Source organism: Rhagoletis zephyria, unplaced genomic scaffold (genome assembly GCF_001687245.7).
Source record: "Rhagoletis zephyria isolate East Lansing unplaced genomic scaffold, Rhagoletis_zephyria_1.1 Rzeph_scaffold_00617, whole genome shotgun sequence".
Taxonomy (NCBI): domain Eukaryota; kingdom Metazoa; phylum Arthropoda; class Insecta; order Diptera; family Tephritidae; genus Rhagoletis; species Rhagoletis zephyria.
Genome location: NW_016157701.1, coordinates 24,775 through 52,671, shown reverse-complemented (window position 1 = coordinate 52,671; position 27,897 = coordinate 24,775). Strand labels below are relative to the sequence as shown.

Genomic DNA, 27,897 nt, shown 5'->3' with positions numbered 1-27,897 from the left:
AGCACATGCCCAATAAACTTAATATGATGCTTGAATCTTCATATTTTTAGATAACTTCTTAAAATCTGGTTTATATTGCACAGTTGTGCAGGCTAAAATCATGTTATTTTTGACATGGTCGTCAGTGAGTACGTTTCGGTATTTGTTTTTTATAACCATTAGTTGTGAAAAAGCCTGNCCGCACCGATTTCAAATCGAACGACTCGCAGCACATGCCCAATAAACTTAATATGATGCTTGAATCTTCATATTTTTAGATAACTTCTTAAAATCTGGTTTATATTGCACAGTTGTGCAGGCTAAAATCATGTTATTTTTGACATGGTCGTCAGTGAGTACGTTTCGGTATTTGTTTTTTATAACCATTAGTTGTGAAAAAGCCTGTTCCAGAAGAGTAAACGTCTGGAAATGTTGAAAGTTTTTCTTTGTCAACTGCTATATCCATACATCGATTTCGATTGCAAAGTTTTATTGAAATCATTTAGTTTTGCAGTCACATCAGTAAAAATACTGCCTATGGATTTCAGGAAAACCTTTATTTCTGTCATCAAAGCTACAAATATTGAGAGCACTTTACCTTGACTCAGCCATCTTACTTCAGAGTAGTAGAATATGTCACCGAATTCACTCTCAAATTCATCGAGCAAGGCTTTGAATTGCCGATGCTTTAACGGTCATCCGCGAATCAAATTCACAATACGAACGATCGTGCTCATAACATTGTCAAGGTTGAGTGGTTTTGCAATCAGATTTCCCTTCTTTTTCACTACGTTATATATATATATCTTGCCCACGAGTACGAGTTTCCAAAGTCAGATTGACTAACAGTGCCTCCTTAGCAGAAAAATCAGAAAATACCACTCTGGTGAACACTAATAAGTGCGGAGAGTCTGAAACATCGGTCGACTCATCCATTTGTAAGGAAATCTAGTCACATTTCTTGAAATCGGTTATTTGGCCATGAATATCGTTTGGTAGGTCATCAGATAACGACACTTTTTTATTGCTGAGATTACGCTGTTTTTGTTTTGAAAATCCTGAAACAGAGATTCTGTCATGTCTAGCATAGAAAGATAAGAAGTGAATGAGTTCGTGAAAATTCAAAAATAAAAGCCTACTTATGTACCAAAAAAGCTTCCAGTTGTTAAACTTTTCAATTCAATACAAAATATTCTGTTCATCTTCTTGTTTGCGGGCGCCAAAAATTTAGGTCGCGAGCTACCAGGCGCCCGCGAGCTACCGGTTGGACACTACTGGTTTAGAGTATTGGAAAATACTTTGATGAAGAGGCGCGCACTGTTTCATAAAACACTTGTTGCAAATTATACATGCTGACAGATAGTAGGCGAGGTAAACAAAAATGAAAATATTTGATGTACTAAAAAATACAGGCTACTCAAAAAAGGTTATTGAAAGTGTGTATGATGAAACGGCATCCTGCGTCATATATATACGTATTTTTCATTTTAAGGAGCTACATACATTTGTACATATTTACTTCGTATGTACTACATAGCATGGTGAAATTATACAAGGTGCTGTACGTTGTGACAAGCTGGTTTGAAACTCCCTTACTAAATATTGTATTTTGGAAGTACGAGGGAAACCGGGAATAAAAAAGGCCGTTTTTTTCAAAAAGTACTAAATGAAGTACGCTTTTGTTTATGCTAAATGTAGAACAAAAATAGGGGATTGGATATATATAACGAAAAATATAAATTTTTATTAGCGTTTTACCTAAAATTGTGCATATTATTGTAATTCACAATAAATGTATATTTCGCTGTATGTGTACAAGTATATGCATACATACATATGTATATAAATTGAAAATTCAAAACTCAATGTTGCTGCAAGAAAGACTCATAATATAATATTTGTACTAGTTTATTTCCTTCTGATTCTAATACCGATTTAAACAAACGATTGCTTTCTAAAGTTCTTTTATATTTATTTGCTAATTATAATTCAAAAGTACAGTTTACAAATCTGTTCTCTTTTAAATTTAGTGAATAGTTTTTTTGTTAATTTTTGTTATAACGTTAGGTATCATTATCAGTCTTAAATATGTACATATATGTTTTAGGCAGAATTCATTATAAAAACCAATAATCACATTTTTAAATTAAAGCACAGTTTATTGAAAAGACTAATTGTCAAAATACCGAAAATAATTAACATTAAGGAGTAAAATTAGTAATAAGTTCTGTAGTGTTTTGAGCCGGGATTGGGTATTACAACTGAATACTCGGAACCAGTGTACGAAAATAAACTATATTGTACGTTACTATTTCGTTTCGTTTATTACTTCAACAGTTCGGTACAATACGAAAAAAAACGGCTGAGTTCACTTTGGCGATAGTACACTACAGTAGTTTAGTAGTTACAGACGAAACAACAAACGAAATGAATCGTGCAGAGAAAAATATATGTATGTATGTACATATATGCAATAACTAAATACAAAACGAATGGCTGCAATGAATAAAAAAAATAAAAATGTTTTTTAATTGAATTGGATATGAAAATTTACAGAAAAAAATATTTTTCACGTAATTGAAACGTTTGCATACATATAAAACGTACCCTATGGCACAATTGTCACGAACGAAAAGCAAATGTTTCTCGTTGATTAAAATGACAGTGAATCTTACAATTTGTTTCTGACTATGTACAAAACTGTACAAAACCACAAATGATATGATGATCGATGAGCAAATGGGAATTGTTTTGTACAGTTTATTTTCGTACCCTGCTCGGAACCACCACTATAGCACATTGCACTCCATTGTATAGTAAATTCTTTGCGTGGCTGCAACTCTGTTCTTAAGCCTTTTTCTTTATGATTTTATTTAAATGCTTGATCCGGAAATACATCCTGCTTTTAAAAAGTAGCTTTTTATATCATAGCTAAGTTCACACCTTTCGCTTATTTAATTAACATGCTTTGGTAAATAGGGCAAGTTTTAATCAGCTGTCCGTTGGATGGGTTGAAAATACTTTCCAGCTCTTTTATTTTTTCGCTCGAGGGCTTAAATAAGGCGTCTCTGGAAATTTGGTCTACCCATGTAAAAGATTGCTCGTTACTGATGAACTGATTAAGCCCCAATTTCCGGATGATATATCCAGCCACGTACTCAAGTGCATCTTCATGCAGCGGAGAAATGTCTTCTGACATACCGGAATCGCCAATTTCCAGTTCATCAGGGCTTGTGAGCTTCTCTTCAAATATAAGGTTATCAGACGGGTCGAAGTTTAACCATTCGGTTTCGTCTTCCTCCTCCACATTACCGCGTAGTAGTAGAAGTTATAGCAACTATTTCGGAGATCACAACATCTCCTCTTAAAACTTCTTTACTTCTTTTTCAAGACTCCAGCATAGCTCAGTGGTTAGCGCTTCTCACATTGCACATCGCTGATGCAGGTTAGATTCCTGCTGAAGTCTAGAAAAAGAAGTCTTAAAAGGAGATGTGGTGATCTCCGAAAAAGTCCCTATAACTTGTACCGCTTAAGGCCACTTGCACCATCTCTGGTTACTTTTAACACCCAGTTAAACATCTTTATCGACACCCAGCATATAACATGTGATCGATAAAGCAGTCGCTGTGCTTAACTGAAGGATGTACCTCCAGTTAGCGTTAACTAGACATGGTAAAAACGACCCTTAGACTTTGTTACTTTTCCCATTATTCCTAAAAAATATAATCGTGGTACAAAGCTCAATAACAATATGGAAATCTTATTTATTTACTTTTGTTTTCCAATGAATACATATGACAATACATGTAAGTTGTTTGTACAATATTGGACAGGTGTCTGTATGAGTAAAAATATGAAAGCAAATACCTAGCACGACCCTCCGAGATTTAGGGCAACATGAGTTGCCTGTATGCATTCCCCCGTAGCCTTCCAGCCATTTAACGAAATATTTACTGATCGCGTTTTCTTTTCTCGAAAAAATGTCACCTTCTTATATAGCAACATTATCAGAGTGNGAACGAAAAGCAAATGTTTCTCGTTGGTTAAAATGACAGTGAATCTTACAATTTGTTTCTGACTATGTACAAAACTGTACAAAACCACAAATGATATGATGATCGATGAGCAAATGGGAATTGTTTTGTACAGTTTATTTTCGTACCCTGCTCGGAACCACCACTATAGCACATTGCACTCCATTGTATAGTAAATTCTTTGCGTGGCTGCAACTCTGTTCTTAAGCCTTTTTCTTTATGATTTTATTTAAATGCTTGATCCGGAAATACATCCTGCTTTTAAAAAGTAGCTTTTTATATCATAGCTAAGTTCACACCTTTCGCTTATTTAATTAACATGCTTTGGTAAATAGGGCAAGTTTTAATCAGCTGTCCGTTGGATGGGTTGAAAATACTTTCCAGCTCTTTTATTTTTTCGCTCGAGGGCTTAAATAAGGCGTCTCTGGAAATTTGGTCAACCCATGTAAAAGATTGCTCGTTACTGATGAACTGATTAAGCCCCAATTTCCGGATGATATATCCAGCCACGTACTCAAGTGCATCTTCATGCAGCGGTGAAATGTCTTCTGACATACCGGAATCGCCAATTTCCAGTTCATCAGGGCTTGTGAGCTTCTCTTCAAATATAAGGTTATCAGACGGGTCGAAGTTTAACCATTCGGTTTCGTCTTCCTCCTCCACATTACCGCGTAGTAGTAGAAGTTATAGCAACTATTTCGGAGATCACAACATCTCCTCTTAAAACTTCTTTACTTCTTTTTCAAGACTCCAGCATAGCTCAGTGGTTAGCGCTTCTCACATTGCACATCGCTGATGCAGGTTAGATTCCTGCTGAAGTCTAGAAAAAGAAGTCTTAAAAGGAGATGTGGTGATCTCCGAAAAAGTCCCTATAACTTGTACCGCTTAAGGCCACTTGCACCATCTCTGGTTACTTTTAACACCCAGTTAAACATCTTTATCGACACCCAGCATATAACATGTGATCGATAAAGCAGTCGCTGTGCTTAACTGAAGGATGTACCTCCAGTTAGCGTTAACTAGACATGGGAAAAACGACCCTTAGACTTTGTTACTTTTCCCATTATTCCTAAAAAATATAATCGTGGTACAAAGCTCAATAACAATATGGAAATCTTATTTATTTACTTTTGTTTTCCAATGAATACATATGACAATACATGTAAGTTGTTTGTACAATATTGGACAGGTGTCTGTATGAGTAAAAATATGAAAGCAAATACCTAGCACGACCCTCCGAGATTTAGGGCAACATGAGTTGCCTGTATGCATTCCCCCGTAGCCTTCCAGCCATTTAACGAAATATTTACTGATCGCGTTTTCTTTTCTCGAAAAAATGTCACCTTCTTATATAGCAACATTATCAGAGTGCATCATTTTAAAAAAAGAGCACGCAAGAAGCCTGTGAAGATGCTGAGAAAAGAACACGAAAACTTCAAAGCCCTGGCGCATTATTTCGGGAAGAGAAAGCGCTATGAGTTTCTGACGGTGTCTTCGAGGTAGGGGTTGTACCCGTTACTCAGTAACGAATACATACTAGTCTTTGAGTAGTGTTTGGTTTCCTGATTACTTACAATAGTAACTAATGGCAGTAATGTTAATTAAAAATCAGGAGCCGTGGCAGTTAACCNGGTTTCCTGATTTCTTACAATAGTAACTAATGGCAGTAATGTTAATTAAAAATCAGGAGCCGTGGCAGTTAACCACAGACGGAGCTGCAGCAACAAAAAGCACTGAGGAATAGATGCGTCGTTAAATATTTACTTATTGTTTAAATCTTCCATTTAAACTTACCAAAAAAAAAAACTGTAATATGGTCGAAAAAGCAGCACCGGTGGCAGCGAACCACAGACGGAGTTGTAGCAGCACGAAGCACTTACCAAAACAACTATAAGTCCTTTGGGGAAATCTCTAAACCAATGTTTTTTGCAGAATTAATGTTGAAATTTCTTATTTAATTTTCAGTTGCCAACGAATAAGAATAGCGTAAATGTCAAAGAATTGTTCAGTGATTGCAAATCAGTTTTGGAATAGGGAATGAGGTAGTTTAGTACTTTTTTAAAGGCGGTAAAATGTAGTTTTTTCAAGAGGGAAACACCGATTTCAGAATCTGATTAATCAAATTACTTCATTAATCAGGATTATAAATAATTACAAAATTGATAAACCAATTAATCGCACATCCCTAATATCGACGGCTGAGTGAAATACCGACTTATCTAGGCGGCCGATTCGAAATACTATCTCAGAATTTGGTTTAAAAATGCACTAATCTCAATTAATATAGGGAATTTTTGAAGCGGCAGCTGAGATGGGTTTTTTTCAATCAAATTCTGAGAATTCAGAAATAGTCAGCTTTTTAAAAGGTTTCTGAGATAGCGTGTTTCCGAACCGGCTGTGGAGATAGGTCGATCTTTCACTCAACCATCGATATAAACCTATACTTATTTTTTTTGGAATGTTGAACACCTTTTTAAAGTTGGTCGGTATGGGATGCACCCCCACTTATTTGCCCGCATAAGAAATGGAGTTGCCAATTTTCATACTTGAATGCTAAATAGTTTTTGTTCGAAACCCTGCTATTTCTCAATGTTTTTTTTTTATATTTTTTGTTTGTTTTTTTTTTTTTTTTTTTTTTAAGGGCGTATGTATCAGCTGTTATTTGTTCATTCAAAACTATAAGGTGGCATTAAATGGTCTTTTGCTATTTTCGTTTTTTTTTCTGTTGCTTGCTTGTACCAAAGTCAAAGCAGAATATTAAACGACAGAAATAAAGGAGGCGCGTGACACACTCGTGACTGGCAACAAACGCCGAAAAGGTTTCGAAATGAACCAGACACAACTATGCCAATCTACGCTTTGACAGGATGCCATCACCTTTTTTTTCTATTTTTATTCTAATTTTCATAGAATATGTCGACCTTTTCCGAAATTCTTTTTCTTGTAATTTATGCAAAATAAAAAGTGGAAGTGAAGGATTCACGATAAAAAAACCACACACAATAAAACCCAACACACAAACATATTGTATTGGATTCATGCAACCCTTTTTAATTACTAGCGCCATCGACGCACATGCTTGTGCAACTAACTACCCTCTTACGCGCATCCTCGTTCATCCACACATTTGTACATATGCATGTATGAATGTATGTACAAACATACTCATATCTACGTACAAATGCTCTCATGCCATGCGCTTCTTGTAAATGTGATGCTCGGCTCGCTCGCGTTGTTTCAGTTGCGATCAGCGCAGCAATTGTCATCGGTGCGGCTTCGTTTGCATTTGCTGTTTCTGCTGATGCTCCTGCTCCTGCTGCCACTCAATCGAAGCATGTTTGTACCCTCCTAATGGAAAGGGGTTTCCGCTAATGAACTGAAGTTACGCGCTTATAGCGAACGGAAGGGCAACGGTTTTGCCATCATCTCCGCAGATCATGTAAGACATTTTTCACCTTTGACACACAAAACACTATTTATTGTTTATTCATGTGATACCAAAGGTTGATGCCGAAGGATGACATATAAGCCAGAGGAAATGGAATTTCGAAGCATATTCATATTTGAAAGCAATGAATGCAGCACATTTTCCTGACTTACACGCTGATGTAGTTGCATGAGTTCTTCGTACCGCTTATGAGGTTAGCGACTTTCCAATAACATTGGCAATACTATTTTGCATTTTTTTCGTTTTTCAAAGGAATACGGAGTACGTTCAGGGCAAGCATTTTGATACTAGGAAGCTTTTTGGCAAGTTTCCAAATCAATTGTTATATTTCTCGAGTTATCATGCGTTATAAGCCTATTTATTGGAAAAAATTGCGAAAGGAAATCTTTAAATTCAGATATTAAAGTAAGAACTGTAATTTCATAAAAAGAAGGATAAACTCCAAAAAGTATAAGAAAAAGTGGTATGATCAAAATCGTATAAGCAATTCGAAGAGATATGAACGACAAAGTGAAATAATTTCCAAAATGTGGCTGAATCATTATAGGTGCTTAATACCACTCCGTAGGACCTGGATTAGATCCCTGGTTCGAGCAATAACTATACTAGACAAATTGTTTTCTAACAACGGTCAACCCATGGCAGGCAATGGGAAATCTTTCCCCAAGGTGTATCAATCTACGATTCATGACACGTAGACAGTCACATACATATAATATGGTCTGAGCTCTCCTCCACCAGCCCATTTTTCAAATGGTACCTTAACTTGCAATGTCCTTTCAGGTAGCCTGTAAGAGTTCTAAGACCCACCCGGCCAAGTTCCTGGAAAGAGTTATTTACAGTTAAAACTGCTATCCATGTTCTGACCGACAACGAAAACACTTTGAAAACGAGTTTTGGGATTATGGGCTGCAGGCCGTTTACACCGGTTGGTAGTGTTTTCGTTGACATTGCTTACATCCTTTGATTACAGTTTTGCTGGACAAAAACAACACCAAAATATTTTTCCTTCATTTTCTTTTCATTAGCAACCTCATAGTCTTGAGGCTCTGAGAGCTAAATACTGTTGCTCACAAAATTGAGCATACGGCTTTTTTTTTGTTAATCTTAGCAATGTTTTATTTTTATTTTAGCAACCCCCATTTAAATCCAAGTATGAAACTGTGTACGAAAATTAGGAAAAATCTGCAAAGTTTCATCAAACTTTAATATAATAATGCGCAAATTTCAAATGTCTAAAACTTCACGTTGATTTTTGAGAATTTTTTGCTGACTGTCCTAATTTTCTAAAAGTGTAAATTTACAACCTAGTAAATCAGAAAATATAAAAATTTAATAGTGATCTGTTATTTAATTTTCTGAAAATTAAATTATCACATAAAATAGTGGTATTTTGAAATAAATACTCAAAATGGAAAATTTAGATTTTGACAGCGATGATAGTATNGCATAAAATAGTGGTATTTTAAAATAAATACTCAAAATGGAAAATTTAGATTTTGACAGCGATGATAGTATTATGGACCCCACATACGTAAATGATGATACTCCAACTACCTCTCGGTTTTTAAAAATAAAGAGAGAATATTTGGTAAATAAAGCAAACAAACCAACTTTGTAAGTTAGTCTTGTTATTAGAATCCTTTCTGCACACCTTGAAATATTCTATTTATAGAGACATGCACGATGAAACCAGTGACATAAAGACAAACTGTCGATTTTGTGTACGGAAATTTTCTTCGCTTGATGTCGAGTACTTGGGGCACTATGTAAGATTAATGGAACCCACAGCAAATGCTATCGACTTCTTACAAGGCGAAGATGACATGTACTTTGGGTACTTTATCGCAGCTATTATATCATTAAAAGTAAAGCTTATGCGAATTTTGGGGAGTGATAGTCTTGGAGAGTTAGCTGGAGTTTGTGGCGAACTAAATACTAAATGCCTTAATTCAACGATTTGAAGTATTTTATAAAGGTAAAAAATCAATAGTTTAAAAAGGGTATAGCCCAATAAATAATTTTCTTGAAGGAGGTAGAGAAGCAGAGCTGGCTTTGCTCGCAGCAATGTCTCATCCACCAATCAAGCTTCGTTTCCTACCTATTTTGCAGCACACGGCACCGCAGTTGACTGTGGATGAATTGAAGCAGATGTTTGTTGAGCGTGCTTCAATATATCCCTCAATCATCAAAGAAACAATAGCGCCAAAAAACCGTACAGATATGGGATTCTTAGATTTCGAAGAAATTGATAGTAAGTGGATTCACTAGTGAGATAATTGTTTTTTAATACCTTTCATATCAGGGCCTTCAACACTACTACACAAAGACGGCATACAAAACGAACTGGACACATTTCTGTTGGATGCGGAGACGAATATGAGTTCTCTTAACAAATATCCCAACATAAGGCAAATGTTTATAAAATTCAGCACGCCTCTGCCTTCTTTTGCTCCAGTAGAGCGTTTGTTTTCCTTTAGTGGAATATTGGACGCTCCCCGAAGGAACAAGCTAAGCGATTCCAATTTTGAAAAGCTAGTTTTGCTTAAAGCAAACAACTATTAGGATGCAATTTTTTTAATTGTTCTCATAACTAATACTTTGTGTTATTTGTGTCACCCATTTTTGACTCTTCCGTACGCCCACCCCCAACATGTAACCCGGCAGATTAGAATATCTGCGTCATAAGAAACACGTTTGATTTATTCACTATCAATATCTGACGCGCTCGAGTAACTGTAACTGTGTTTTTTATTACATTTTTAGAAGCCTGTAGCCTCTACCCACCATCACATGGCCTTTTTTTCTTCCCATCATATAATATTCAAAATCCAATAGGTCAAAATGACGCTCGAGTAAATCCCGATCGTGGGCTCCCCTACTATTAGGCATTATTCCAATAAATTGTTATTTAGATGACTATTCGAATAAAATTGTATCCGTAATATAATTATTAGCAAATCATTACTATGAATGCAATGGAATAACTCCGCAAAAATTTTGCCGATAAGTGGAGCAGGAGTCGAGATATTTGGGAAACTTGTGATTATGGTCTGATTTGGTTCATATGTAGAATGCGTGCACATATAATATGAGTTTTTTAAAAACGAATCGATAATAGAACGGGAGTTTCAAGGATTGGCATTTTACACCGCTTACAAGTAGCCCAGACCGCAAACACATCTGCCAAATAAATTTTGTTGTCAACTGATTTGACTTAGCTTTTTCCTATTTGGGCTGAAAATTTAGTGACTTTGCAAATATGTACATATGTACGTGCATATGTAGATACCTACATATGATACACACGTTCACTTGGTTTTTAACGACGCAGCTCAGTTTTGGGTTGGCAAACGCCTTCGATTTTTAATGAAAATTGCACAGTGTAATTTACAATTATTCACTTTAAAGTAACATCTGGCACTGTCATCACCGCTATGAGTTTAAACGCAGCGATATTGCTTGAGACATATATTATGCAGGGAGGCATTTACCCGCGCGAAAAGGTATACGAGCGAAGGTGTGTANAAATTTACAATTATTCACTTTAAAGTAACATCTGGCACTGTCATCACCGCTATGAGTTTAAACGCAGCGATATTGCTTGAGACATATATTCTGCAGGGAGGCATTTACCCGCGCGAAAAGGTATACGAGCGAAGGTGTGTATGTCCTTTTAAGATAGCCTTTGACAATCGACGTTGTACACTTGCTAAGCGATTGGATACCGCAATGTGTTGTCCTTGCATGTGCGAACATATGGCTATTGTATTGATGCATACACATTCACGCCCATTTGTGATTACGTGCTCGAGGATAAGGCTAACCCATGAAAAATAGTAAAAAATAAAAAAAGAAATTGTTGCAGCCGTAACTAACTACGGGAAAATGTNATGTCCTTTTAAGATAGCCTTTGACAATCGACGTTGTACACTTGCTAAGCGATTGGATACCGCAATGTGTTGTCCTTGCATGTGCGAACATATGGCTATTGTATTGATGCATACACATTCACGCCCATTTGTGATTACGTGCTCGAGGATAAGGCTAACCCATGAAAAATAGTAAAAAATAAAAAAAGAAATTGTTGCAGCCGCGGGTAACTACGGGAAAATGTTTTACAAACCATTCGATTCATCCACTACTTTGTGGTTCGTTAACACATCAGATTTTCGTATTTTTTATTGCGCGTAGAGGCGGAGAGCAGGGGAAGTCCGATGTAAAGATATCCGATACATTTGCTACATTTGAAATGATAGAAAACATCCACTGTCGTAATTGCTGATCATTTGTATGCATCAAGCATCCTCTCCGTCATCGTTACATAAGAAATAGTTACATAGGTAAATTTTGTCACAACTACATTCATACATAACTAATGTGACCAACTATTTCATAGCTCAAAGAAGTACAGGTTAGGTTGGGTTAGGTAAACACCGCAAGCCGATTACCAACTTTCGAATGCGTCTAATTTCTATTCCTGAGAGCTCAGCGTCAGTTCAGAAGAGCGGGCCAAAATGCTCGCGAAGGTTGGGCAGTCTAAAAGAAAGTGTGGAGATGATTTCACTTTATCTTCCTCTTGACAGCTGATACAAAAGAGATCAGTTGAAATACCTAGTCTTACCGAGTGAATATCAATCGCACAATGGTCTGTCAGAAACCTCATTACTAGCTTTTAAGAGGTAACGTGGTATTCGGCCCATTTAAGGGGTAACGATGGGCCACTCGTTACTTACGCTGCAAAAGGTATTTTAAAGTGCCTTATAAAAACATTTGCTGCAGCGGAGAAAGGTCTTATTTTCCTATTTTATGTCACAAAAGGAGCATCGCTTTCTTTTTTCTACTTTATTAGGTATTTAATAAGGTAAGGGCCGAGCTTACACTAGGCCTAACAATCCAAGAATGTACCGCAGGAAGACAGAGGCGTCCCTACTTGCTCCTTATCTAGGGATAACGATTTAAGGGTGCCTTTCCAACGCCAGGTCATGAGCCACGCAGTTTTCCATGTCACTGTGACCCGGCACCTAAACTAGAAGAAGTACCTAAGAAGTACTCTGACGCGATAGATAAAGAAGTCAGATATTATTTTACCGATTTATAAAGCATAATCAAACCCATTACCAGTGAGTCCACCGCGTCCTTGATGGCAGATAGAGGCCAGATAAGGTCTCCGTGAAACAAGATAAGCTTAAATCTGGTTCCACAGAGCTAATAAATTACTTTGGGCAAGAGACCTTACCTTTTACCGATAGCACCCTTACAGCAGTACAAGACAACCGACACCTTTATTTTACCCTTTCCTCAATGTTACGCTTCCACGACAGCTTCTTATCCAGTATCAAGCCTAAGTACTTTTCCCTGTCTGAGAGCCGCAGACGAACACCCCCACTCGAGGAAAGGGCCACAACGGGTATCTTGTTCTTCCTGGTAAACAAGACCAGTTCTACCTTGCTGAGATATATTGCGAGGCCGCCGTTGATGGCCCACCTAGTTACCTGGTTCAGATAACTTTCAGCTAGATCAAAAAGGGTGTGTAGAAGTCGTCCCTTAACTAAAATCACCACATCATCTACATAGGCGATCACCCGACAGCCCACTCTTTCCAGTTCCTCTAGAAGGTCGTTTAAAATCGCAGTCCAGAGCGCGGGGGGTGGGGGAGAAAACACCACCTTGGGGAGTGCCCCTATTGGCTCTGCGCTGAGTGCAGGCGCTCCCCCACTCCGCCGCGACAGTTCTGTGACAAAGAAAGCTGTAGATAAGCCTTATTAGGTTGGTTTCAACCCCCAGATTATGAATAGACTTGACTATAGCCTCTGGAGTGACATTGTCGGGGGGGCCGACACCGAGCAAGGCCCCTACTGCGTGAAGGCTTTCCCTGACCACTTTAGCAATGTGTGCACGGTGGTGTCCACCGACCTTGCAATAAGCATTTTGAGCTCTTGAAAGATAGTCACGAGGCATCGCGTTTCTTATGTCCAGGTCTATCCATCTCTAGCGGTTTTAGCAAAAATGAAGACAGACTGATAGGCCTAAAATCCCTAGGAGAAACATGAGAACCTTTTCCGGCCTTCGGGATGAACGCAACACTGACTACCCTCCAAGCCTTGGGGATGTACCCGGTCCTCATTCGGTTCCAGGCGAATTATTTGAACAAATTTATCGCCGAGGCCATGTGACGATCGTCCGGAAGATCGGAGAACTACAGGACCTGAAGTACAAAATATTGCAAAGAAGTACATTTGACTGTACTTCGAAGTACGAAGTACAAGAGCTAACATAACCACGCATGAAAATATTGGCGGGTATCTATACATCGATGGCGGCCGCTGTGGTGTAGTGGTTAGCAGTGCGCTCTACTATTCCGCACAGCCTGGGTTCAAGTCCAGTTTCCGACCAACATCAAAAAAATAAATAAATAAAAATTAAAAACAAAAAAGTGTTTTTCTAATAGCGGTCGCCCCTGGGCGAGCATTGGCAAACCTCCGAGTGTATATTGCGTAAGCGCCAACCTTTTATGTATACGGTGACCATCCGTCCTGTATTATAAGGGACAGTCCTTTTTTTTGACCAATTGTCCTCGTAACTTATTTATTTTATACGGGACGCCAGATATTCTATATATCTTTTAATGTCCTGTATTTGTCCCGAATTCGGTGTTCGGTATTTCCACGCCTTGACAGCTCATTAAAATTGTGTGCCTATGAACCAGTTTTAGGTGATGTTGGTATGTGATCGTAATTTTCTTCATAAACAGTTATTTTCTAATCTGAATATCTGTGCTTCGAATTGAGGAACACCTACAGTGACCAAAATATAAATTAGGATTCAACATCTTAGCCAGGTGTGGCTATTTTGCTTTTGTTTACTTAACGTACTATATAACTAACGAACTATATGAATCCTAATTTCCGACTTTTTGCAAAAACTATGATGAAAATGCCTGCGAATGGTAGCGGGCACTGCTAACCACTGATTGCACTTGCATCTTATTATACTTAAATTTAACGATTTTTTGTAACAAATTTCGCGGGGTAAAAATCTCCAGAAAAATATTCTACAAATTTGTGATGTTACTATAAGGAAGCTGATGTTTTAGGGTGAACACATTTAGGATCATTGAAGAAGCTTTTAAGATCTCTTAGCTTTTGTAGAAAAAAATTACCAAAATTACTTTTGTCCCGTATTCGGCTTTTATAAATATGGTCACCGTAATTATGTATATTCTTTTATGTATACATCGACAACTACTCTGTGAGGGGCCTTGTTAAGGGCTTCGATAGTTGACAGATACACTTTTAAAATTTTCTTTACTGCCCTGTTGTTTAATGGTTTGTACCTGAATCTTGTTATTTAAGAATTGATTTATTTAAAAAAACCACGAATATATCGCACGTTTAACATTAACGGGCATAACGACATTAAATTTTAAGCGCCGAACCCGCCCATACCAACATTATTCAGATTTCTATCGCGGGTCCTGACTTTTGTCACTAAGTAAATTCACGCTTTCAAAATACAGTGACGAACAAAACTGTAACATGGTGTAACACTTTATTTCAGCCACCGCTATCTTTCCAAGTTCTAACGACTTTCATACTTTTGTTGTATATTCTGATTGGTACACCCCTACTCTCCCTCTATAATGATTTGAAGTAGAGATGGGCACGGGTCTAACTGTTCAGGCCCGGCCCGGCACGAGGGAAAAATCAACTTTCAAAAACACGCACGAGCCCGCACGTTAAGAATTTTAGTAGGGCCCGGCCCGGCCCGGCATGGCACGACGAGGCACGTCCCAGCCCGGATATAAAGAGCCAACTTTTATTGTATGTATACATATGTACATATTTTTATACCCGAGCGCACTTGTGCACAAGGGTATATTAATTTTGTTCACATAACGGTTGATTGTAACAGCCAAAACGAATCGAGATAGATATAGGCAAATGTATACATAAATGATCAGGATGAAAAAAAAATCGATTAAGCCATGTCTGTCCGTCTGTCCGTCCGTGTACACGATAACTCGAGAAGAAATTGAGATATCTCAACGAAATTTGGTATGTAGGTTTCCCTTAATCGAAAATCGGCGAAATCGGACTGTAACCACGCCCACTTCCCATATAACGGCAATTTCCAGAAATACGAAAACTGCGATATTTTAGTAACTACTGAAGATAATTCCCTCAAAATTGATATTTACAATAATTTTCAGACGAAAAATAAGCATATTATAAATTTTTGGAAAATGGGCGTAGCCACGCCCACTTATGGTTACTTGTGTATATCTTGGTAACCGGTGCACCAATTTCTTCCAAACTTGGCACAGTTGTTGGGCCTTGATTCAGCATACAAAACCGAAAAGTTTCAAAATCGGACAATAACCACGCCCACATCCCATATAACGGTAATTTAGAGAAATACAAAATCTTCGATAAATCAGTAAATATTGAAGCTAATTTATTCAAAATTGATCCTTGCAACAATTCCTTACCAAGAAATACGTTTATGGTAAAATTTTGGAAAATAGGCGTGGCACCGCCCACTTATGATCACATATATGTATATCGGTAACCGTTCTACTAATTTGTACCAAACTCGGTTTGGTTATTGCGCTTGCCACACGTAAGCAAAACGTTGAAAATTATTGAAATCGGACTAAAATAACGGCCGCTTCTCATATAACGGTAAATTTCAGAAATNTTCGAAATTGAAGGATGCTAATTTACTCAAAATTGATACACCCCGGCTTATCATCTAGCGGTAGGTTTCGGAAAGGTGAAAAAACATATATTTAATACTTGCGCAGGGTATTTAATGTTCGGCTCCGCCCGAACTTAGACTTTCTTACTTGTTAATTTTGTGTTTATGTATGCATATTTACTTAAGCGAATCAATTTTTTATATCAAAGATTTTTAAAATATATTTTCTGAGAAGTAGAAAAAGTGGAAGGTATTTCATGTACAGATATGTAAAAAAACTACTAAGTATCTTATTTTTTCCTTCGGTTTCCAAATATTTCTTTTTTTGCTTTTCTCCTATCAAAAGAGTTTTAAATATGTACTATTTTTTTTTGTATAAAAACAAAAGCTTATCCAAAATTGTAGTATTAGCAACGGGCTTTTTCGTGCTTATTCGTGCTTTTATAAAATTTTACTGAACGCCCATGCACGCACGAGATCGTGCTGACAGCATATATTCCGGCCCGTACCCGCGGGCTTACGCAGGGGCCCGCCGGGCCCCCGCCAAAAGCCCGGCCCGAGCCCATCTCTAATTTGAAGTCAATCCAACAACAATAAAAAAACTAGCAGACAAAAATTGTGAATTAAGGCAAATGTTACAGTTTTGCACTCACTCTCAGTTTTGCATNGTTATGAGATGGGGAGTAGGGGTGTACCAATTAGAATATACAACAAAAATATGGATGTTGTTAGAACTTGGAAAGATAGCTGCGGCTGAAATAAAAAGTGTTACACCATGTTACAGTTTTGCACTCACTCTCAGTTTTGCATTTTAAAGTTATCTTTTACTTAGTCAGAAGTCAGATGACTTTTTTTCTGTATTTTAATTTATTCAGGAGGTGATCACCAGTAAATAATGTGGTTAATCAAGAAACATAAATGTAAATAATAGCTTTACTGCGGAAAGGTGGGACCGCAGGAAAAGTGGCAAAAAATTGTGGAATTTGCTACTTGAAAATGTTAAGACTGAAAAAAAATATAGCCTAAAGTGTTCCCAAGGACAAAGGAAGTCTGTCAAAAAATATTGCGGTACGATATCTTGTGAACTTAGTATCAAGTAGAGCTNGAATGCATGAAGGAAGTGCTCAAAATTATACCTCCATATCATCGTTTAAAGTACGAAACCGCGTATCGTCGTTCTGCAAAACCGCGTAACTGACANTCAAGTAGAGCTGCATCCACTATTACACAAGCGCTTAAGGTATTAAAATTAAATGCAAATCAGTAGACAGCGAGGCGCCAAGGCAGCATAAAAGAAGAAAAAACAATTTTGATCAAAGTATATGCGCGAGAATGGTAGAATTTTGCTGCATCGCACGAAAACCGGGCCGTTGCCTATTGGGATATGTTAAGCCTTACAGAATGCAATAAAAAACACTGATTCATAACATGTATCTAGCTGATTTTTTCCACGATAATAGTTAATTAGACACGCTTTAGCCTGATTAATTCAATTTTTCAAATAATCATTATATTGTATAAAAATTTTACAATATTTTTTGTACTAAATAATCTATGCTTATGTTTATAAATAAATGTTATTTTNAAGATCGCAAGATTGCATTCAAAATAAGAAAACGAAAAAATAACAGCTTAATGCGCGCGTGGTTTTTATTATAAAATGAAAAGAACAATTACGATGACCNAGCCTTACAGAATGCAATAAAAAACACTGATTCATAACATGTATCTAGCTGATTTTTTCCACGATAATAGTTAATTAGACACGCTTTACCCTGATTAATTCAATTTTTCAAATAATCATTATATTGTATAAAAATTTTACAATATTTTTTGTACTAAATAATCTATGCTTATGTTTATAAATAAATGTTATTTTTTTTGCGTTCTTCGGTTGCACCATGCTCGCTGCGAGTCCGCGCGGCGCGCGGCATGAAGGCAAAAGCACCCGTGGCAGGAGCGAAAAAAGTTAATAACTAGCGACTCCGTGCAAGTTTCCGTGTTTTTCTTTCTTTTAAATAATGTATTATAGAATAAGGATTGATATTCAATGTAAACNATTTAAATAATAAATATAGTTACATACATGATACAAAAAAGAAGGTAGTTCCATTTAATGGCANTTTATAAAATCTGATCGAGAAGTAATAAATATTTCCATTTGTTTATAAAAATTAAAAAAAAAATATAAAAATTTTATTTAATATAATGATTATTTGAAAAATTGAAACAATCGGGCTAAAGCGTGTCTAATTAACTATTATCGTGGAAAAAATCAGCAAGATACATGCTATGAATCAGTCGATAATAAATAATTACTGAATTCATAAAAAAAAGTTAATAACAATAACTCTTGGAAAAATTCGAATTTTGCAAAATTGTTCAAATTATATTTTTTTTTTGTGGTTGTAAACCGAATAAAGTGATTTGTTCGAAAAAATCTTGACCATCCAATTTTGGGTGGCCCACTTGAGATATTTTCACTCACAGTGAATGGTCAATAATAGTTTGGGGTTATATTTCAAAAATTTTCTTGGTCCGTTTGTACGCATTATGCGTAAGGAACAGTATCTGTTCATATTTCAACCAAATTTGCAAGATGTAGCCGAAAAAATGAGAGTTTCTGCTGAAAAATTACCCAAAACACACTGCACATGTTCGCAAAAACTGGATACAAAAGCAAAAATTTGCTAATTTGAAATGACCTGCACAATCCGCGTACATGAATCTTATCGAGAATTTGCGAAATCAACTAAAAGCGTAGCTTACTAAGTATCCAAGTCCGTCCAATGGAGTACATGAGCGGTGAAAGCAAACCAAGGATACATGGGAGGCTATACCTCCAGAATTTTTACAGAGATACACATTAGGTATGCCAAATCGCATCCAGGAACTAAAAAAAGCAAAAGGATGCTAAACATTGTGTTAATAATTCTTTGTTTCGTGAAAATTGTCAAAAAGTTATTAAAAATATATGAGTGCAAAACTGTAACATTGGCCTTAATTTACATTTTTGTCTGCTGGTTTTGTTATTGTTGTTGGATTGACTTCAAATCGTTATGAGATGGGGAGTAGGGGTGTACCAATTAGAATATACAACAAAAATATGGATGTTGTTAGAACTTGGAAAGATAGCTGCGGCTGAAATAAAAAGTGTTACACCATGTTACAGTTTTGCTCGTCACTGTATGTATGCAATTTAAATAATAAATATAGTTACATACATGATACAAAAAAGAAGGTAGTTCCATTTAATGGCATTCGTTGTTGTTGTTAAACATTTGACTTTTAATAAAATTATGACATTTCATCAAATTCATGCTACCTGATCACTAGAAGAAATATTTTTTTGTTTTAAGCAGAAGATTTTATCAGTACATTCAAAGATGTGGAATATGATGGACTTGAAAATTATGCCGGCTACATAATTTCGAAAATGGGGTTCATGACTACGAATGCATGAAGGAAGTGCTCAAAATTATACCTCCATATCATCGTTTAAAGTACGAAACCGCGTATCGTCGTTCTGCAAAACCGCGTAACTGACATTTTTTGCCAAAAATTGGATTTGCTCACACAACCTCATGGATCAAGCCTTATCCATTCGTCCTGAAATATACTAACCAGAAATGTGATTGCTTTATAAAAAAGAGAACCATTTTGAAATATGAGTGTTTTTACTCTCTAGAAAATAATTTATGCAACCACACATAGACAGTTTTGCATTTTGATGATACGCGGTTTTGTACTTTATACGACGATATGTTAATTGTTTATCGGANCTCATGGATCAAGCCTTATCCATTCGTCCTGAAATATACTAACCAGAAATGTGATTGCTTTATAAAAAAGAGAACCATTTTGAAATATGAGTGTTTTTACTCTCTAGAAAATAATTTATGCAACCACACATAGACAGTTTTGCATTTTGATGATACGCGGTTTTGTACTTTATACGACGATATGTTAATTGTTTATCGGAGGGCGGTCTGTTCAAGCCGACTTCAAGTTTTTTGTATACATTAGAAACTTTAAAATTTCAAAATTTATGAAATCTAATTTTTTGCAAAATCTGATGAGAAATTTAAAAGTAAATTTGAATTTAAATATAAAAAGGTTTTATTTGGGAAGAACATTCTTTAGAATTAGATTTTAAGATCGCAAGATTGCATTCAAAATAAGAAAACGAAAAAATAACAGCTTAATGCGCGCGTGGTTTTTATTATAAAATGAAAAGAACAATTACGATGACCTCTTCTTTAATAGTCTATATTTTATATATTTAAAAAAAAAATAGTGCGAGCTACGTAAGTAAAAAAAAATTACCAAGTACTCATGATGGTTTTTGATTTGAAATATTATTACATTGGTATAAATATTGGAAGNGTCTTCTTTAATAGTCTATATTTTATATATTTTTAAAAAAAATAGTGCGAGCTACGTAAGTAAAAAAAAATTACCAAGTACTGATGATGGTTTTTGATTTGAAATATTATTACATTGGTATAAATATTGGAAGGAAAATACTCCGATTTATTGTTTTAATATTACCAAAGTGGCAAGGCCGATGATAATACTCACAATTTATGAAACTTCAACAAATTTTATNCGCATCCAGGAACTAAAAAAAGCAAAAGGATGCTAAACATTGTGTTAATAATTCTTTGTTTCGTGAAAATTGTCAAAAAGTTATTAAAAATATATGAGTGCAAAACTGNACATATCATAATAATAAGGTGCTGCCACGTAGGGGGTGGTTGTTGTAATTTTGGCAATTTCGGCATATCAGCGTTACAGTAATGCCTACTCTATTTATTCCAATTTCATTTCTGGGCAAAATGGAACAAATAATGGAGCAGACAATTTTGTGAAAAAAGACTTTTTCTTTGTTTCGCTTTTGCTTTGACCTTTCGTTTCAAATTCATTGGAAAATTTGAGCGATTATTTCCAATAATTGTGATTTTGTAAGTAAATTTTTCGTAAAATATATACTATACTATAATCTATCTATCTATATATATAAATGTGAATGTCTGTTTGTTTATTACCTTATAACTTCTGAACCGCGGCACGGAATCGCACGATACTTTGCACACTTATTTGCTTTTACCCCGGGAAGGTTATAGACATAGAGAAACTGGAAAAGAGGGCGTGGCACCTCCTATACTAACTAAAATTTTCATGTTGTATATCTCTTGAAATATTTGTGGTAGAGCATTGGAACTTGCTGTCGAGATAAATAAAATTAATTCCATATTCATGCGAAAAATGGGCGGTATTGGAAAAGGGGGCGTGGCACCTCCCATAGCCGTGAATTATTTAATCAGCTCTTACATCGGAACCGCAAGTCACATGAACTTGAAATTTGGTATGCAAACATATCTATGGTAGGTGCTTATAGTAAGGTATATATAAATGAGTTTGTTTAGGGGCGTATCACTTAACATAGGCTTGGAATTTTTTATCAGCCGTAACTTCGGAACCACAAGTCACATGACCCCTTTAATTCCTTCTGGCGTGGGGTGAAACCCGCGGGTAAAAGCTAGTTATTTTATAATATAACTGATAGAATTCAGAATAGTAATTTTAAAATGTTAACAAAAATAAAGGTCGTAAAAAAATTCCCTTTAAAGTTAAGATATTTAAAAACTAAGTACGCATATACATGTACTTCAGAATTTAAGGAAAAAATACAAATAAAATTCCATACGGACTAATATATAATTTTTATTAGAATTTAAGAATAATTAAATAAAGAGAACGGTATAATTTAATTTGTTTTAATATGAATAAATGAAAGACGGAAAATAGTCCTTATTTTTTAAGTTTTAACCGTCATCATATGTGTGTGGTACGACCGTGCGGCCTTTTAAGTTTTACAAATAATAATTTTAAGGTAGAAAAATTAAACTGNACTAATATATAATTTTTATTAGAATTTAAGAATAATTAAATAAAGAGAACGGTATAATTTAATTTGTTTTAATATGAATAAATGAAAGACGGAAAATAGTCCTTATTTTTTAAGTTTTAACCGTCATCATATGTGTGTGGTACGACCGTGCGGCCTTTTAAGTTTTACAAATAATAATTTTAAGGTAGAAAAATTAAACTGAATAATAATTATTAAAATCAATATATTTGATCGAAAAAATAAAAACTAAGTAATAATAATTTCTTTTGAGCGAAAAAATGAAACTGTAATTACACTGGTTTACAGAAAAAATATTTTATTGATGCAAGCTTCATTTAACTGGTGTTGGGTCCCACTGATATATGTATGTATTGGAAATAGTACCCAAAAAGTAGTAAAAATAATCCTAATATTTTCCCCTTTTTCTACTACCCCAAAATGCATGGCCGCAATTGGCATGCAGAAAAAGTGAGGTTATGTAAGTGACATCACCTTATATTTATTTCACCATGGTTACATATTATGTATGTATATAATTTTTTGTCGAATAATCTTCTGTCATCTGCAGATCTAACTTCGGATAACGTTTTTGAAGACTTTTTTTTTTGGAAGTGGCGAGAAAATGTTTTGTTCCCGTTCAACCCGCAAATTTTTAAAGACCTTCGCAATACCGCCCATCCTAACTATTTTTAAATTAGTGCATGGGTACCGTTATCCCGCGCGTCTCTAGTGACTACTAATAAATCAAATTATTGATATTTTTAATATAAACCAAAGAGGAAACTCAAACTCTCGCACTTGAATTGAATATTCTCCAACTCTATCTGTAAATGGTAGTGAGCTCTCGTTTAATAAATGAATTGTTTGCCCTTCTCTTTTCAGAGCCCAGTTATTACACATGCTGTACGTGCAAGACTCGTTACACCTCTGCTTGGCGTTTAATTCAACATGTGCAGCATTCACATGGCGTTAAAATATATGTGGAATTCCCCACGTCTTCATCCCCACATTCCACCAGTTCGGTTTCGGATCCTACGTCATCTACTTCACCGCTAATAATGCATCCACACTCGGCATCAATGCCTGTGGTTGTATCAGCACCGACAATAACCTCAGCGGTATCAACGACACAGTCTTTGCCGTCTTCAGCTTCCACATCATATCTTTATCCGCCCATCAATCATCAATCACAAAAATCTGATAACTCGAGTACAAACTGCAGCATTAGTAGCAAGAGTAGCGGAAGCGGCAACGCCTCCACCAGCCTACCGGCACCAACTTGTAGTGGTCACTCAAATGCTGTCCAACAACAGCAACAACAAATCCAACAACAACTTCAACAACATCGAGTAGCTGTTGCTGCTGCAGCGGCAGTTGAGCAGCATAAGCAACAACAACAAAGCAATCTAACAACAGCAATGCAGAATGCACAGAACCTAGCGGTGGCTGCAGCAGCGGGAATGCGCCATCATAGTCTATTGCCTCCTCCAGACATGCACGCGAATCCGTTCAATCTGCTGAGAATGCCCCTACCACCGTCACTGGCACAAAATCCTGTAGTTCCTACGGTCACACCCCTGTTTTCACGGCCCCATCCCGATCACTATAGAATGGACCAACTGGTAACGGAGCAATTTCGGCATCATGGCCTTAACTTAGCGGCAGCAGCAGTTGCAGCCGCCAACTCCCTTACCTCGCCGCACTCCGGTCCTTCACAATTCAGTCAAGGGAATGGCGCTCCTTCCAGCAACTCGATGGAGCCCAGACCACCCTCGAACAATAACAGCCACCGGGGCTCCGCGCCAGCCACACCTCTGCCACCGCAACCAATAATCATCCCACAACAAAATAACCCGAATCAAGGTGGGCCTCAAGCAGGTATGAATCTTGAACCACAGATGGATTTTTACTCGCAGCGATTGCGTCAGCTTGCCGGAACAACAAGTCCTGGGGCTGGAAATATTGTTAACTCGAGCTCGCCGAGTCCACGACAAAAGCAATCGCCACACTTCGCGAGTCCATCACCATCCCAGCTACCTCCTACTCCAGTAACAAATAATACACGGCCACATTCATTAACTCCACCACATAAGGGCGACTCTTCGAATCAAGAGAACGAAAATATCAACTCAACGCCACGGTCAGCATCCACACCGCCCTCGAAGCCGATTCAAGATAATTCTGCGGTATTCGCCTGCGCTTATTGCGAGAAGAAATTCCGATTTGAAAATAATTTGATTATTCATCAAAGAACACATACCGGAGAAAAGCCGTACAAATGCACAGCTTGTGAATTCGAATGCTCGCATATCAATAAACTGATGAAGCACATGAGGGTTCATCGCAGTCCGGAAGATGTCGCAAGTAATGCAGGCTCTGTGGATTCCAACGATGCTGAAGACTCTGAAGCTGATGCCGATGCTGACGCAGAAGCAGAGGGTGAGGCGGAGGTCGATGGAGAGGAGGATAACTTGGACGAAGACGGTATGGAAGAAGATGAGGAAGATGAAGGTGAAGACGGGGAAGACATCGATTATGAAGCCGAAGATCTAAGTGTCAGCAATCGAATAGATGGAAAAAGCGAAAGCCCTAAGACCACAAGTACCGGCCCTACATCGTTGGTAGGTGAACTGATGGATAAGTTCGGTCTATCGAACATAGCTCAATACTCTGAAGCTTACAAACAAGCATTACAAGAATCTGGAAAATTCAAATACTTAGCAAATAAGGATCGAGACAATAATAACACCAGCAATTCGGGAATATCGCAGATGTCAGATAAATTGAATGGTTTCCCAGCAGCATTACGCCTGAGGGACGAGCTTTCGAAGAACATGTTTCAGCAGTCATCCCAACCTGATGCACCAAGTCAAGTGCCGCTCTTTAATCCGTTTCAAAATCCTTTCGAATTGTCCAAACGTGTAAAGATGGACAACAGCGACTGGTGGAATATGTCGGCATTGCATCGGAATGACTCGATTTTCGAAAATCTTAAAATGAAGCCTTTGGGACTGGGCTCTGCCAACTCCATGCTGCACAACCCAATGCTGAAAAAGGATAATCGCCAACGCAATGACACGTGCGAGTTCTGCGGAAAAGTATTTAAAAACTGCTCTAACCTGACCGTGCACCGCCGCAGCCATACCGGCGAAAAACCATACAAGTGCGAATTGTGTTCCTATGCCTGTGCGCAAAGCTCCAAACTGACTCGCCACATGAAAACCCACGGACGCACTGGCAAAGACGTCTATCGGTGCCGCTTCTGTGATATGCCCTTCAGTGTACCGTCGACTTTGGAAAAGCACATGCGCAAGTGTGTCGTCAATCAGGGCAAGGCAGCGGCAGCAGCTGCAAATGCAGCCAACGCTGTTGCAGCCGCACAAGCTGCAGCTGCAGCCCAACACCTGCAATCACAGCTACCCACGCAATTATCACCTGCTAGCTCGATCTCATCGTTCCCACCTCAATTTGTTGGCATGGCCGGCAGCAACACTGGCAACAATATCTCACTGCCCGGCAGCATAGGCGGAGATAACGAAAGCAGTCTACCCACAAGCTTGCCATCTCACCCCATCTCGTTGAAGGAGGAGGCATGACTTTTTCCCCATTGGATTGGTAGCGCCAGCAGTGGCACGGATAGCGGCATGAGCTACAGTCCACATCATCAGCATTTACAAACGGCGCGATTGTTGCCACCGCAGCATCAGCATCTTCCATTCGATCCCCGCCTTCACCATCAGAACCACAGCTCGCATCCCCTGCCTCAAAGCTCTCAGCCCCATCAATTATCGACAGCAAATCGTATAATGTCCCGCATTTTTTAATATGATTTAACCACTGTTATCAGCACATACACACGCACCCACAAAGGCATGGATATGTAGTACATAGTACTCAAAATAATGAACCAGAAATTATTATGAAGTTTTTGTGAATAAAGGCCCGACCCGATGTATACACACACACACATACATGCATGTATATTTGTATATACATATGTATGCGCATACATATGTACATACCATGGTGAATATGTATTGCTCTACTACGCTCTAAATTTCGCCCCATCTGTTTTCGAACCCAAAAAAGGGTTTTCAACTAGAAATCCTTGCGTGCTGTCGAAGGTACCTTTAATTATCTTCAATAGAGTTTTTCTTTTCTGACCACCACATAGTTTTTTATACAGAGATACAACCAGAGGCATTCGATACCAAAGCAATAATCTAAAAATATAAATTAAGTATACACTAAGTCTCTCACATGTATTCAAATCTGCATACACACATATATTCATATGAAAATTGCGAATGTACATATGTATGTAAATATGTATGCATGAAAATTATACTTAGTATTTTAGTATTTTATTTTAATTTGAGGCCTTACTTGCCTTATCTGACTTACATACTTACATACATAAATAAATATAATTTAATTAATGTGTGAACTCCTCTGAAATCTTTGCACTTTCGTTTTCCCCAGTGTATATTTATTTTCATGCCCAGTGATTGTTGTATGTACACGATTCTTATGTATGTACATAATTGTAATTAAAGCAAAGAAAGTATTAGTAATAAAACGATGACATTTCTTTTGAATTGGTTTTTAGAACAATCTGCCCGTTCGATAATATTCATGTAACTCATTGAAGTTGCATAGGTTTACACAAATATGTACTTGTTAATATTTTATTGTGAATTATTAGAAAATATTTGTATATGAATAAAAAAATGTTAGCACTAAACACAACAATATGTTCGACTTTGGGTTTTGGGTAATCATCCATAATACAACGCAATTAAAAGACAAGGATCTTTAAGTATATTCAAGACTGAAATAATTGCGTGAATATCATTGTTTAAAAACTCTTAAGATTTTAGAACTGGTTATATGTGAAGTATGCATTAGTTGTTATTTGTATTTCTACTCAAGCCCGTTGTAACTCAGAAAAATTTTACTTTTTAAATATTTCTTGAAGAGAATTTTGTTTTTACAACTATTTAGTTAGTATTACAATGAAAACTTCGTTTAGATAAAAAAAAAATCAAGCCAAACCTTGCGGACTAAAGGACTAAATCTTGAGAAAACTTTGTTTACGGCTTTAAAAAAGTTTTGAATATGTAAGGAGATGAATTTAAATCAGTGATAGTCAACCAGCTCAATTACCAATGAGCCCACGTTGCCCATCACTGTTCTAAATGCATCCGAGTATTTTAAAAGAATAGTTATCACTTTGTGAAAGTGTCTTAAAGTAATCACTTTTATTTTTGATTGTACGTGTATGTAAGTAATCAGCTAGAGGCACTCAATTTTAAAACTGATTTCTTTAATACAAAACTGGTTTCTTGCTTTATAATTTCACACATTGCCTTGTTTATGAAAATGATATTGAATTGAGTCCAATAAAACTAAATTATTATTTTGCCTATACGGAGGTTTGTCGATAATAAATCGAACTTGCTCCAAAAGTAAGCATGCATTCTCACATACATACATATAAATATTATGGCAATTCGCTATTTTGTATATTCGTTGTTTCTTATGTAAATGTAACTTAATAAGCGTGTGATTTGTTGTTTCTAGTAGTACAATAAGTACACTTGCAACAACAATCACTCGTTCGTCCAATTACACAAGATACAAAGAATACACAAAAGAAGGAGTACGCATATTGTATTAGAAATTCTTCGTGTATTTAGTATAAAATGTATCCTATGAATGAATGCAAGTGTGAGTGCTTATATGTAAGTATGTAAAATGATTAATGAAATGTATGCGCAAAAAGTACTTATGCGTATGTAAATATGTATGTACATATGTAT

At 36.8% G+C, this 27,897-nt stretch overlaps 2 protein-coding genes across 2 annotated transcripts in view; both read left to right on the top strand.

The window, feature by feature from the left end:
- Cph (BCL11 transcription factor chronophage) overlaps positions 1 to 25,684 on the top strand; it is a 99,528-nt gene extending 73,844 nt beyond the window's left edge. Inside the window, exon 5 of the mRNA XM_017613145.1 lies at positions 22,958 to 25,684. Within this exon, the coding sequence (XP_017468634.1) occupies positions 22,958 to 25,671 (2,714 nt within the window). The 3' untranslated portion in view covers positions 25,672 to 25,684. The remainder of the gene's footprint in view (positions 1 to 22,957) is intronic.
- Positions 25,685 to 25,700: 16 nt separating this feature from the next.
- LOC108360727 (uncharacterized) lies at positions 25,701 to 26,645 on the top strand. The gene has a single exon (XM_017613146.1). The coding sequence runs from the start codon at positions 25,720 to 25,722 to the stop codon at positions 25,897 to 25,899; it is 180 nt and encodes a 59-aa protein (XP_017468635.1). The 5' UTR covers positions 25,701 to 25,719; the 3' UTR covers positions 25,900 to 26,645.
- The last annotated feature ends 1,252 nt before the right edge of the window (positions 26,646 to 27,897 follow it).

Excerpts from the sequence above, each read along its gene's own strand:
- LOC108360727 (XM_017613146.1), top strand. The coding sequence starts at position 25,720 with ATGAGCTACAGTCCACATCATCAGCATTTACAAACGGCGCGATTGTTG.